The sequence below is a fragment of the Aplidium turbinatum genome, chromosome 6 (genome assembly GCF_918807975.1).
Source record: "Aplidium turbinatum chromosome 6, kaAplTurb1.1, whole genome shotgun sequence".
Lineage (NCBI taxonomy): Eukaryota > Metazoa > Chordata > Ascidiacea > Aplousobranchia > Polyclinidae > Aplidium > Aplidium turbinatum.
Window position 1 is genome coordinate 28525213 of NC_137477.1, and position 14779 is coordinate 28539991.

Consider the following 14779-nt stretch of genomic DNA (forward strand, 5'->3'; position numbering starts at 1 on the left):
TATTTTTTTGTTTTTAAATTCTTTAACAAGTCATAAATAGCAAATCATAAAAACAAGTAACAACTTATGCAATGCACAAACATGATATAGCTACTATTGCCTCATAACGACAAGATTACAAAGCAGCTCCACTGAAAAATATCTCTTGTAGTAACAGTACGTGGGCGTTACATAACATTAGTGACATATACGGTACTTAAAATCTATATCTTGTCAATATCTGCAGATATCTTGTCAATATCTGCAGTCGAAAGCATAATAAAACACCACTTACAAACTTTTTAGGCAGCATATAACATTTCTTCATAACAGTGACGATAAGACTCTTAAAATCAGACTAAAGACTGCAAGCGATGGTCAGTGTATTTTCAACTCGCGCAGCAACTTTAAATGTAATAATTCAGCAAACAGGACAAATTCACTTTTCCACAACTATTTTTTGTTTCCTGGGGTAGGAATTGGCAAAAAAGAACTCAACAGTTTAACATAAATAAGAACAATTTTCAGATGAAGGCAGAGCGTACAAACCAACAATGAATCGAATTAGCAGAATTAAATATTGAACAGTCATAAACCATATTCGATAACTGAAAAAACTCAAGCAACAGCGAAAAAACAAACCAAAATTATTACAACTTTTAACTCTTTCTTGGAAGAAAAACATGTAGGCCCATCAACTGCCCAAACCATAGCAAAAGCAAATATTTAACATTCTTATTTGTTACCAAACCCACTTGTATAGCCTATTTTAATTTACAATGAGAAAAAAAACAATTGCAAATTTGGAGTTGTTTATCGGCTACAAGCTATGTAACCGACTTTCGGAGCTATACGGTCAAATCTAGCAGCACGGTTGAATGATTAGGAGGGGAAGATGTACACATCAACCACTACTTTTCTTTACTTGACTGGATACTGTTTCGTCTAACGTAGCCTGTTGTACTTCAGGCTCATTCGGTTCAATGAGAGGTCTATTGGCTGTGTTAGGTTCAACTGCAATAACAGTTCTGTTTCGATCAACACCTGTCCAGTATTCTTGGTCAATTGCATCGCCATCCAATGCATTCAATTGCCTTTGTCTTATTAGAATCTCTCTGCAAAAATAATAACATTTTTTTGTTGCTGATCTTCTGCCAGATCATTCACACAGTATATAAACTAACTTTTAAATTTAGGTACTGGTGACATAATGGCACCATGAATTCGTTATTGATGACACAGAAGAACAGTTTGTTTTTTTCTATCTTACCTTTGTTCGTACTGGTATTGGCAAGGAATCCAGCAAACATCGGCTGTTAGGGTCTTGCTAAACGTTCGTGCTAATTCTTCATATCCATCTTTAATGATTTGCATATACTCAGGTCCTGAAGCTATTTGAGCAAGTTGTGTGTGATTCACTTCGTGAAATTGATTGATTACTCCAATGGCATAAATCTGAAATCAAAATTTTAAATTAATTCCAACAATTCGGCAAAATTGCAAATTTTAAACAACCAGATGTAGATCCAATCTATTCAAGAATGCAAGAATTAAGATCGAGGCTTAGCCTAAAGGTCGTAACTTTACCGAATTTCATTCTTTGATACAAAAACACACTATAAAGCTTCTTCTGAACTGATGTATTGTGAGGCCTGTGAGGGTATTGGACGGAGAATAAGAAAATTGACAAAAGAAGACAGTTTGTTTCAAAACGTAGCATCAGAAAAAAACAAAACAGAATAACCTATGTTTTGTTTACGATTGGGCCTTTGTTTTTCTCACCTTTGTTTCTTTCACTGCTTTTATAGCTTTGGCAGGTACTTCGACGTTGTCTGAAGCTTTGCCATCTGTGATGACCATTACAATATCAGGTACGCCTAGACGATTACCTGCTGCTTTGAGACTACTAAAGCGGAGATTCCATAGGGCACGCCCTGTCTTTGTTCCTGCATAACATTTTTAAGCTCGTTAAAAAGTTAAACATTAAGTTAATGAAGCAGTACAAAACCTTTGAGAAATTTTATCACATTTCAGCAAAGCCATCAACTTATTCTAATACTGCAAACGTATGTTTGGCACGGATATTAGACTTGGGTTTAGTCTAGGCCACCTTTTTTAATATCAGGTTGCACGTGATGAAGTACGTCCCATGTTCTTATGTAATCAACAAAAATTGCATTGGAAATATCACGTTGATGTAGCACGATGTAAAATTTTGGCCGGTAAAACGACCCAAAATGATTTAAAGTTTTTAAATATGGTGGCATTTTTTAAAATTTGCTATTAATATCATTACATGAACACGTCCAGTTTTTGTGTAGTGTAGCCTATAGCCAATAACCGTGAAAATATATTCCCAAAGACCAACTGATGTCATCATGGTTCGTAGAATAGATGAAAAAAAAGCACAAATGTATTAGCCGAAGCGCATTGCCAATGGCACCACCTACTGTCCGCTAAATAAATTCTAATTTTTCGATTTTCTTCTAAATGTAATTCAATATTTCTTACTACCATTCATAGCCTACTATTACTACACGATAACTTAATCTACACTTCCATAGTGATAAAAGTATTGTTGGAGAAAATTTACCTTGTCCGCTATAAGGCAAGGCACGTATTTTCCGTTTCAAGTGATCAGCATCTCTATATTCACCGAATGATATTTCGCTGCGTTGATCGAATCTCTGGTTATAACGGCCAACTCCAACCACCATGTCGTTTTGACCAATCACAAACTGATCCAACTGCAAAATTGTTTTATTTCAGTGAGAATTGACAAAAAATAAACTTTTTACTTTCGGTTTTCTTTTTCATAACATTTCTATAGCAGAAAAGGATTCGCATAAAACTAATTTGGTACAATTTTTCCATTTTGTAAGTAACACTGCATCTGTCCGTCACAACATTAAAAGTAATAAAAGTGTTAAAATTCTATTTACCAAAGCAATTGTAAAGTTAATGAGACGATGCCAATTTGCTCTTCCCACAGAAGATGAAGAGTCAAGCAAAAAATACAGATCTACTTTGGCATGTGGCGGGCACTGAAGATCACAGCATGGGACAGTGCCACTCCATTGTTTACTGAAATAAAAAAAAATTATTTAAGATCTGACTATTTCAACGTAAGCTTATTGAAATGTTATTAAAAGCCAGACAAGCTAAAATTGCATAGAACGAAGCTGAATTGAGAAAAAGGGCAATAAAAACGAGTCGATCACGTAGCCAACATTTGACCAGATTTGCTTTGTCATTGTGATGAATAAGTAGCTTTGGACTTATATCGTTCTGGGCTGAAATGGCATCTTTTAATAGCAACTTAAACAAATAAAATTATTTTTAACCCTGATAAACTTACTTATCCTGGCATGTGATATTGGCTGGACCACCAGCTAATGAAAGACCTTCCGGGCATGAGAATTGACACTCATCTCCATAGTCATAGCCAGTACATTGCGCTCTTCCTCCGTTGATCAAACTTTGCGGTAAAACTTTGCACGCTGCAAAATTGAATAAAAACATTAAAAAATCTTCACTTGCGATAAAGTAATGTCTTTTATCTAGTTTATTGTTGTTGAATGGGTTGTTTGTCAAATTATAGCCTACATAGTTTCATTAGTAAAACCTGTAGCATACATTTGCAGAGAGCAACATTTGATATCTGAAAACGTGCTAATTTATGAACTGTCTTACTTTTTAAAACACACATTGTTGGTTCAAAAGCAGTCCAGTATCCATCAGCGCTGCATCTAGTGTAAGTTGATCCATGTTGTTCATACCCCTGGTCGCATGTGTACCTGCACCTGGAGGCAAATCGATTGGCATTCGTGCATTGGAGGTCGCCGTTTTCAGGAGCGTAGAGCAATGTGCAGAAAACTGAAAAAATGTTGAATAAACTTAAAAAACAGAAAGAATTAGTTTTTAACAGAAAGAATGTTATTTTTGTGGAATTACTCAAATCCGTTAGAATTTAAATTTCATGGCAAATTTAAGCTTCAGATTTAATACTGGCAGCTCTTGACTATTACTTATCAGTAGCCTATATAACCTTACCTTCAGTCTCGCAATGTCTTCCAGTCCATCCTTCCAAACATTCACATTCATAAGCGTTTGCTAAGTCATGGCAAGTCGCTCCATTCTGACAAGGGTTTGGTTGACAATTATCTAAAAAAGTAAGATATTATCAACAAAATGCTACGTTATTTCGGTCATAAAAATGTCACAATGTATAGCCTATCCTACTTTAGTTTAGACATACTGTAGGCTATACTGTATTACGAATATTGCTTACATTTTATATGTATGCATTTTGTTTTGTACTGTAGGCCTATGTTTTTTTTTCTTTATGCTTGTTTTATTGGTTCTATACATAGGCCTAGATCGCTCCATAAAGAGCATTAAGGTAAGTATGGAAGTACCTTCTTGGACACAGGTCGGGATAATGTTGCTGCTCCATTGCCCATCAAGTTCGCAGCGAATGGAATCGGATGCTAAAGACAAATAGCCACTTTGGCAAGTCACACTGCAAACCGAACCCGATGTAAAGCCATATGTGCAAGACAGAATGGTCCCCTCTGATTCTGGAATTTCACTGCAAGTTTCTGCAAATGCAAAATAATAACCGATTTATTTTTGTTTTTGCGCTTTGCATAAGCACATTTTATAGCAAGAAAAAAGCCTTTGTCGCTCATAAATCAATCAATGTTGGATATTTCAAGCATTTTTGACAAAATAAATGTACAAACTTGTCGACTTACTGCGAGGGAGGCAAATAGGGAAAGGAACGTTCCATCGGCCATTGTCGAAGCAATTTAATTTTGCATCTCCAACCAAATAATAATCTTTCTCGCAATTGAATGTGCACTCGGACCCAATTTCTTGTTCGCTTTCACCACCAGTACAAACAAAACTTCCATGGAGAATGTTGGGTTGAGGGCAAAACGCTAAAAAGTTAAGATAACATTAAACGTAGGCTATCATTCAAATAAATTTTTTTCGTGTAAATCTTAAAACGATGGTGCTCGACTACTCTACCCAACAGAAAAACTTAACCTTAATAATTTAGGCTTAATACTCTAACTCAATCGGTAAATTGAATAAAAAAAAATTAAGCGAAGAATGGGTTTACTTACGAGGAACAGTGGAGATTGGTTTCTCTGGAGAACGAAATGGGTCAAGCCATCCAAGAATATGACCGCAAGCGCTGCCTGGACCGTTGCATAAATCACCTTCACAGCAGCATCTAACGAAACAAATGCCTTGTCAATAAAACCTGGTATGTTTCAAAAGAAGAAACAAAAACACATTGAAACTGAAAAAAAAACGTTAAATTTCGTCTTTTTTACTGACCTGCACACATCTGGAGGGTCTACGTTTCGATTTCGATTTGGTTCGCACTGCATGCTTTTGTCCTGAACAAAACATAAAAAAATAATACTTCAAATAAACTTTATGAAACATTTCACAGCAATTTTTTCTGAGTACTTTCGTCCTTGTAATGAAACTCATAACTATAATACCAGAGGTGCTAAGAAAGATATACTTTTTAAACCAAGAATGCATACAAAGCTTGGTCAACGCTCAATTAAATTTCTTGGAACAAATTACCGGAACAGCTAAGAAAAATTCAAACAATTAGTATGTTTTCTAAAAAATTAAAACTGCACTTAATGTCTGGGTATAAATTAAGTAACTGATATAGTGCCATCAAACTGTTTTTACTTATTCTCACCGTATCTCGCTAATTACTGTATATTCGCTTTTTCCTTACCAGTAGCCTATGCTGTGTTGTATGTATAGCCTATGCCATTTTGTATTTCTGCATCGCTTCTTGTATTCCTGTTTTATATTGTACTGTTAAATTTCGTGTGTGTATTGTTTTTTATTTTGTAATGTATACAATATATATTTGCGTTCAACTCCGACACCGTTCCATGTCAAATAAGCTATGACACCACACAGGTGTGGCAGACTTGATGACCAGTTCGGTCCTTCTGCCACTCCCATCATCGTCAGCAAACATTAAAACAACCTAGTTCACATTGTAATCTTGTATTGTTTTTTCCACATGTGCTGTTGATGCAAATAAATGAACTTCTCTCTCTCTCTCAAGTGATAAAAGCTCATGTAAAATAATTCTATTTAAATAACATATTGAGTGAGCCTCGTTTACAGTTTCAAAATTGTATAGACTCACCTGTGATTCGCTATTATTGCAAGCCGTGACTTGTTTGCATTTCAAAGTAGCTCTGTACCACTCGGGTTCCCTCGAGTTGGTGTTGGTGAAAGAACGGCGCCTCACTTCATTCAAACATCCGCCAGAGTTCGCTGGGCATTCGATGTATTGATCGCATTCGTCGCGTGATATAGCCTCGTGGCAGCTGTAGCATCGAACAACTGAAATGTGAAAAAAGCAATGATCATTTTTATCATTAAAACGTTAGATTTGCTTCATCACGTTGGCAGCGTTTGTACCCAGTCAGCAAATCAGTCCTTTTTTTTTACATTGATTCAAGTTCAACGTCTGCCTTGGCTTTTCCATGTGCACAACCAGTCAACCAGTGAAGCGAGCAAGTTGTTGATGTGACACAGAGGCTTGAATTTATATAGAAGTAAACAAAAATTATTGTCTATCAAAAAATTAATCACGTACGTGTAAACACTGGCTCCGAATATTTTGCGATTGAATTTCTGCCTCGAGATCTGGCCCTGATGCTGAAAGTATAAGCTGTTTGTGGGGTCAAATCTGTTGCAGTGAAGCGTCGTTGGCGGCTCGGGATAGCTGTGTCTATGAAAAAAAAATAACAATTTTTGTTACTAACTTTGTTCAAAATAAAAGCAACAAGTTAAGTGAAAAGCATTTGAACCACTGAAACACAGTAACTTTATAATTGAAGATTCGTAGATCTAACACTGTTGTGAGCTCAAAGCTAATAGCCTAACACTTTACATTATTTTGAAAGCTGCAATTAAGCACTATAATAACCATTGATAGAGCAAGAAATCTGACCATTACTTGATTGCGTAAACGTTTTCTCTTGGGTGGCATGATATCTTTGAAAACACATGCATGTGACAATAATAACTTTAATAAGTTAATATTGTTGGTAATGGGTTTAATTTAGTCAGCACTTAATATGGTGCCTTCTGCATTGAAAAACGTCATCACTGATTTTTTAGGTTAATTTAAGTTAAGGATGGTTCTATTTTTAGAACTTCAAAATGTATTTACAAATACGTGACCCTTGTTGCATGATCATGAATAACCTACAAAGCTGTAACGTTTCCAAATATTCCTTGGCTAGACATAAATTTCTATGTCTACGCTTATACAACACGGTTGTGAGTCCTACAAGGTTTGGAAGTATGGTTGTACTTAACAAAAAAACGGACTAATGGCACGTTTTTGTGTTTGATCAACTGAAGCTTAAAGTTTAAGGCGTGGTATTTCCACCATAAGAACCCGAGGCACATAAGTGTCATTTGAGTAGCACAAGCGTCTGCTTTTTCGTTCATTTGAGGGCGACGTTTTAATTAGTAAATTACTCACACTAAAAAGTGAAATAAGTGATAAAAGAATTATTATTTTTGAAAAGTATATCAAAAAGTTACGTGCCAGTGAATTAAATATAGAGCAATATGCAAATAAACAAAGTTCATGTTCTTAGATAACTTACCAACTACAATCGCTCCATTAGTATCGTCTCGCACAGTGACAACAAATTGAGTTTGGGTTTTTCTTGTGGCGTAGTAGGGGAGACGCCAAGCCCACGTGAGGCTTGTAGCATGGACCCTTCTGATGACGATCTGCTTTACAGCAGGTACAGCTGAAATATACGAAAACAGTGGTTGATCTCTTTCATAGAAATATTGAGACGTCTTTGAGCCAAGGAGAGACAGAAGCGCTTATCCAACGTGAGAGATAAAAGTTTCAGTGAACATCATTTTGTAAATTAATTATCCTCCCACTGGGGTTGACGGTTGTTCATCAGACACTTATTAAATTTAGCTGGATTTTATTTGCTTGCATTTCGTATAACCACCAGATACTTACTATTCATTGGGAGAAAACTTTAAATTTTACAAAAATCTTTGCTTGTGGCTTTAGAATATAAAATGTGCGCAATGCCCGAAAGATTATCCTAGCTAAAATAGCATTTTCATAGTGCGAGCTGTTTCTTCCACGTTGCAAATGTCATGTTTGTAAAGCTTTTAATAGGATTTACCTGTGCGAACTGTGAGATTAACCTTGGCTGATGAGCCTAGCAGTCTGCCTTGAGCTCCAGCTATGTTGGTCCATGCGCTGACAATATAAGTTGTGGACGGAGTGAGAGACCGGATGATTTGCATTCGAAGGTTGTTGAAGTTTGGCACCTTGCGAGTGGCACGCGGTGGGTCACTGGCTTTTCTGTTTCATAACATTAAAGAATCATCCTCATGCTGCTTTAAATAGATAAGGTAATAATCAGATTTGAAGCTCGCCCTGCATACCTGTAACTCATGGAGTAGTAGCTCACTTTTCCCGCGTTCTTCGGCATTGCTATGAACAGTTTCAGAGAGTTTACGGACACGGATTTAACTTTAATGCGTCTTGGTTTTCGAGGCACTGCATGAAAATAGATGCATTTGCCAAAGTTTCTCAGACAAAGTCAGAAAAAATTGCATAAAAAGATCTGAACGGTATGATTATAGAACAAACTTTAGTAAATTGCTAAAAACTTGAAACTGTCACTAACTTGTATTGATTACACACAAGTTGCAATTTGCTTCAACTATGACTTACAAGATTTTAAAAGTTTTTAAATGTTAAAATGTATGTTTCGTTGCTTGTATGGTCGACGAGGATTGATATTTATGAAAGAAGTTGTATCTACTTACTTGTTACAAACGACTTGAGAATCTTTTTAGCATACGTCGCCCCTTTGTTCTTTCGCGACACAACGCCAATTCTGCACCGAAAATTAAATGTATATGTCAATATCAGTTTATTTAGCTGTGTCATGTAAACGAGAGATTTACTAATTTATAAATCCAACCACGTGACGCCATCATCGCACGCGGGCTTTCACCAGCGCATTTTTTGGTTCGATGTAATTTCGCTCAATCAGGTTGTTCCACCCGAGAAAAGCAGCTTGACTTGTTTAGGAACCAGAAATATGCGGATTAATCCAGTTACTTGGTACAGAAGACGAATGCGACCACAGTTTCTTAATTTTTACCTCAGGTGTTATAGCAAAGAAACTTGTCAAAGTTACTGTCAGCAGTAAACAAATCGCCCTTCCCAGGTAAGGCTAAATCAACTTTTTTTTCGATTGGTTCAACGTGTACAGATGTTAAATCAATGTAAAATTCAACTGATTTTTGGCTAGGATTCCTTCCTTTCGTTTAGGAACCAAATTAACTTCGAGAAAGTTCTTTTTGTAATTTTTCTATCTTTATCACTTCATCTATTCCAAAGTTTTAAGTGTTGAATCATCCACAGTACCAAGTAGAGGGCAAGAAAATATTGACAGTTAAAAACTTGAGCGAATTTACTGTTGCGGTCTTTCTTTCGGTTATCCAGTCAAAAGCACGATTTGCGTTTTGTTAAAAATACACGACGTACGTGTACGAACTTTATATGACGCACGAACTTAACTCATCTATTTACTAGAAAAATTAAAACAAGATACGCTTTTACTATTTACTTGAAAATTTAGTCAAAAGCTGAAGCCGAACGAAAACGACGAAGATCAGTCTGATCTTCATTGCTTCAAGGAAACCTTTCCTGACCTGTATTGGGTTCCTGAGGTTAACCCGCGGGCAAGGAAGGCGACCGCTCCTTTAGGAATCTTAAGGTTCACACCAGGAATGGCGTTATCTGTGAGGCGAATCGGAGCAATTCGAACTCTTCGTGCTGGGACCAGGTTGACACTGAAGTAGTCGGCCGAGTGATTTTCGGCGTCTAGAATAGAAACCGCAACATTTGAAATTGCCAATAATTGCTGACGTCATTCCCTGCAACAAAAGCTCTTAAATTTGGAGAAAAGAAACGACACAATGTTTTTATCAGATGCGTAGGACTGTTTACAGTTTTTCAGACTGCAGTGAAATTTGCTTTGGAACATGAATTTAGAACTGATACCTTCAGGCACTATTACGCATTGCGACAATAAACAAATCTCTTTAAAATAAGTGCAGTTGAAATCATTCTTGTTGATAACAAGTCCCCCCACATTTACAACAAGATGTCGAAGGGTTACTCATAACCGAATAATTACTGTAGTGTCAAAAATAAAAGAAAACTTGTGCTTTAAGTCAACGAATGACGTTTCCTTGAGTTATGCAACGAATTAGTAATTCTTCAAAGAATATTATTTCTGAAAACAACATCTACTTGCAACGTTATTGCAGCAATTTGTGATCCATACACTGATTGCATAGTTTTTTCAGCCTACCACGTGTAGAACAGGAGTGGTATTATTGATCAAAACATGGTCTTGTTGTTAATTTAGTGCAAATTAGCGTAAGCGTCTTCAGCAGCCCACAAGAGTTTTCCGCACTTTATACATGATTCTTGCCCTTTCCAAAAACTTGTTTACTTCTCATCAATTATTGTCAGGTGAAGTAAAATTGTCTGGCACATGCGGCACGGCATCTTTCGAAGGACTTAACCGTCCTGGCACGCCCGTATTTGATCAATGAATTGCTACGTTGTCGCAAAAATAGAGGCCATTTTCTATTTTGCGACAAAAACATAATTTTAATTCGCCAAATCCACTTAAAAGAAAAGAGGGTGTAGAAATAGCTTTGAATCATTTGCCGTAAAGTTCAATCAATAGCAAATTATCACAGACACTTGACAGCTTTAAATTTTTTTACCTCAGTTATGGTCAAACAACGTTTGCCTACGTGGGTTTCATCTACAAATAAATGCTTTTTTCCACTCACAAAATTGCAGTTTACCTTTAAACGTAATAAGAGCAGCATCTGACGTCAACAAACGAACTCTGACGTCTCGAATGGAGGGCTGAGATGGAACCAACTTGATCACCCGATTCCTTCCAGATCCGGGGTTTCTCTGGCCCACACGGCTGATCTCCTTCAGAAAGATTCTGCAACGAGATTGAGAAAGTGCAATAAAATTTAATCAATCATAAAATGACAAAAAAATTAACTTTGGCCTCCGAAAATTTTTACCATTTTTAAAAAACTGCGCAAAAGATTTACACCTTGAAAATTTAACTGAATCAGTGACAGTTTAGTGAGCCAGCAATCAAAGAAAAAGTTAGTTTCATTCAACAGAAGCAGGGCTAACTTACGGTCTGTTGCAACGATTGGTATTACAGCACGATCTACAAACGCTTGGTGGTAGATTTCTAGAATCTTCGAGATTTTCTTCACTTAAAAGTGTTTGTACTGATGGGCTGCACTGGATGTAGTTCTAAATAATTAAAGGAAAATTAACAAATCTTGACGGTCATTACTCAGCGCCAAGTCTTGACATAGTTTTTCATTTTGATGAACCAATATCACCTTAAAAGGGGCTCATCAGAAGGTCCTTATTCAAATAGAATATTTAATATATTAATAAACGTAAAACATTGTTGTTCAAAATGTAAACGTAAAACATTGATTTCGGCCGAAAGGTAGAAACGGTGTGCACTGTCTGCAGTAATATATTAATATATATTTAAGAAATAGAAACTTTATATAAATAAGGTCCTTCTGATGATCTCCCTTTTAGGGTGAAACAGACTGTAGAGGTTTTAGAGAGTAGTAGCTATTTTTGATGTAATTTGCTATGATTGGCTTTTTTGCTTGGCATTGAGCAATTTTTGTAGTTTTGTTTTGTTTGTTTTATCTTTATCCTGCATTGCGGGAAAGCGGACTTGAGCGCTATGCATCGGTGTACGCCTTCCGACGTACACCTGACCCACGCTGCAGCCGACGGCAATGTCTGTTTCCGGTTGTCTACTCTACTTATGACTGAAATTTGGTACTACCCATTACTCGAAATCGATCACTGGGTAGAGGCAATTATCGTAAAGTTTCTTGCCCAGAGAAACAACAGCAAGTGCGGGTGTTAATAGCAGTATGTTAATAGCAGGTGTTAATAGCAGTTAACAGCAGTATTAATAAGTTAGTATTTATTGTTTATCAAATTGTAAGTGCAAAAGTGTTATAAAAATTGCCTTTTATGATAGGATAATTTTATGAATATTGCTAGCAGTACCAAGTTCAAGGTCTAATTTATTAGTAAGGTTATTATTTTAAGCAATAAAAATAAGAAAAAGTGCTGAAAAGCAAAAAGGTTTCTTCGAACTAATTTTGCTAACGGCAGTTGAGTCAGATCTGTGCTAATTTTTCTGATAAGACTGATAAGAAATAAACTTCGCATCCTTTTATGTTTGACCTCACAAATGAGTCATACAAAAGGCCTAAATTGACAACTTGACATTAAAATGTTAATTTAAATGTTATGGTAAAAATGTTGTCCATACGGCCCCAATTACAGCAAATGGAGGGGCATTACTGTGCATTTGGGATGTCAATAAATTGTATTTGTGTTGTTCTCTAAAATCATCATCTGTTTTTTTTTGTAGTTTCTAGATTAAAAGAATCTTATTTTCTTAGTTATTTTTTTATCAAGAAATCAGACAAAAAACGTATTTCGCAACATTTTTTTGCGCTGACTGGAGGTCCAAAATCTGTTGACAATAATAAATTTTCGACGTCAAGATAGATACCACACTTTTACTTTATATCACAACAGAAATATTAATATTTGCTTAAAATTGATTTCATTTGGTGAGCAAAAAAGCAGAAATTATAAATAATTTAATACGCTTTTGGTTGTCTACTTTGTGTCAATAACGTTTTAAGATTTTTTTATTGTTTTGATTAAAAATGAGAGAACTGAAATTAAAATAATTTGAAAATTACATCAAAGATTGTTTAAATAAAGTGTCCAAAAATTAAAAATGAATAATAACAACAGTCAAATTTTTGTGATTTCAAAAGCAAAGTACCGCTTACCTGTTTACTGCTATCGATACAGGCTTGGAACTGTTGACATCTTTTTGTGATTCGAAGGATTCCATTTTCCATCCGGACCACATTTTCGCATCCATTGGAGCCAGGAGGGCAAGTTATGGCCCTTTTACATTTCGAATTATCGCTCACACTATTACAAGTGTAACAGGAGAGCCCTGACAAAAAATAGAAAAATGTTATTTTATTATATCTCTTTTGGAGATATGTTTTGGAATTATCAAATAAGTAAATACGAGGTATAGTTTTTTTGTTAATATTTCAAAGTCTACGTATTAAAACATTATCTCTTAAGATATTCTACATATTTCTGATAAAGCCGTAAAATATCTGCTTTTCAAACATTTACGATAAAAATATTGTGCAATACTTTTTAGTTATTTTACCTGATGCGGTGCTCCACAAGCAACCAAACAAAGCAAATAAAACACAGGCATGCATGACTTTCATTTTTTTCAGCATCGATATTAATTTTTTTAAATCTGAAAAGCGAAGTCAAAAAGATAATTTTGCAGAAAATAAAGTGAAAATAATTTATTTTCCCGTTTTAAAGCAGTCTCTATTAAAAATGAAGTTTGTTAAAAAATAATTCTTTCATTCCGGTTGACTTGTGAGCAAGCTTTCCTTTTAAACTCCATTCGGAAAAACAAACCTAAAAGTTTTAAAAATGCTGTAAAATTGTTGAAAACCAACCACGGCATCTTCATAGAAAAGTTCTTCTTTCAAAACTGACAAAGTATCTGACAAACTTATTTGTCACATGCTGCGTTTTATAACCACTGGTGATATGACATCACACCAAAGACTTTTTTCTCACACCCCGAGGCTCACGTTGGCAGGTTTACGTCAGACTTAAGATTTCAATAAAGAAATGCAATGAGAAAGAATCCTTTGCACTTGATATCATTTCATACAAGACTTTTATTTTTTCCTATTATTTATCTGTTTATGTTCTCTTACACGAAAAATACGTTACCGGTTAAAAATATTTTTGTTTACATTATTCATGCCAAGTTTTCACCGGACTTTAATGATAAGTTTTGACAACAGGTGCCACTAGCTACTTTGTGCCAAACAATTTAGTTCTCCTTAAAGAAACATCAAGTTCATTTTGTTAGAATGCAACGACAGAGGCAGCATAAAAATTTGGCTGATGCGTTTCTGTTTGCTAAGTTTTATTATTGTTTTTGAACGTACTGTAGGTCAAAAATCACTAAAAATTAAAAAAAAGTTATGTTATACCTTAGCTGAGTAGTGATTGATTGTAATTGTGTAACTTCCTAACAGTTATTTGGTTCCCGATCCGCTGTAGACCCATGTTGCCTTTGTATTTCATTTACTGGATTCAGGACTGGATTCACAAATATTGTCGAACCAAAACTGCACAAGTAAATAGTCGTCCATGGCGAACCGTCATTGGGTTTTAACTTCCTGGGCAATCGCAATACTTGGTGTAACTGCCAGATCCCAGATCGAAATATGAACTGTACTTTGCAATGGAAAAAATATACTGTGTGTTTGTCTTGCTGCACATCTAGGGGCGGATCCATCAGGAAGCCTTAAGGGGGCGATCGCCCCAATCGCCTCCCCCTGTATCCAGGGGCGCATTTAACTGATGGGGGGATCCTGTGCAAAAACCACCTCTACGTCTACAGTAGCATTAATCCAACACAGCACTGCACTGCACAGCATTTTGCAGAAACTTGAAAGACTGAAAGAAAGAAAAAAAAACACAAAATCACAGTTTTTCCACGTCTAAAAGGGGGTT

General features: G+C 35.8%; 1 protein-coding gene across 1 annotated transcript; it reads right to left on the reverse strand.

Moving 5' to 3' along the window:
- Positions 1 to 345: 345 nt before the first annotated feature.
- Positions 346 to 13489, reverse strand: LOC145771928 (uncharacterized). The gene is made up of 23 exons (XM_082583696.1): positions 13398 to 13489; positions 12997 to 13169; positions 11280 to 11401; positions 10924 to 11072; positions 9751 to 9922; positions 8857 to 8927; positions 8470 to 8584; positions 8205 to 8386; positions 7656 to 7805; positions 6632 to 6766; positions 6176 to 6375; positions 5329 to 5390; positions 5112 to 5221; positions 4737 to 4922; positions 4398 to 4580; positions 4033 to 4143; positions 3673 to 3855; positions 3338 to 3479; positions 2922 to 3063; positions 2573 to 2726; positions 1762 to 1925; positions 1250 to 1434; positions 346 to 1094 (listed from the first exon to the last, which is right to left on the reverse strand). Exons 1-23 carry the CDS (start codon positions 13471 to 13473, stop codon positions 884 to 886), a joined length of 3378 nt encoding a protein of 1125 aa, XP_082439822.1. The 5' UTR covers positions 13474 to 13489; the 3' UTR covers positions 346 to 883.
- Between the last annotated feature and the right edge of the window lie 1290 nt (positions 13490 to 14779).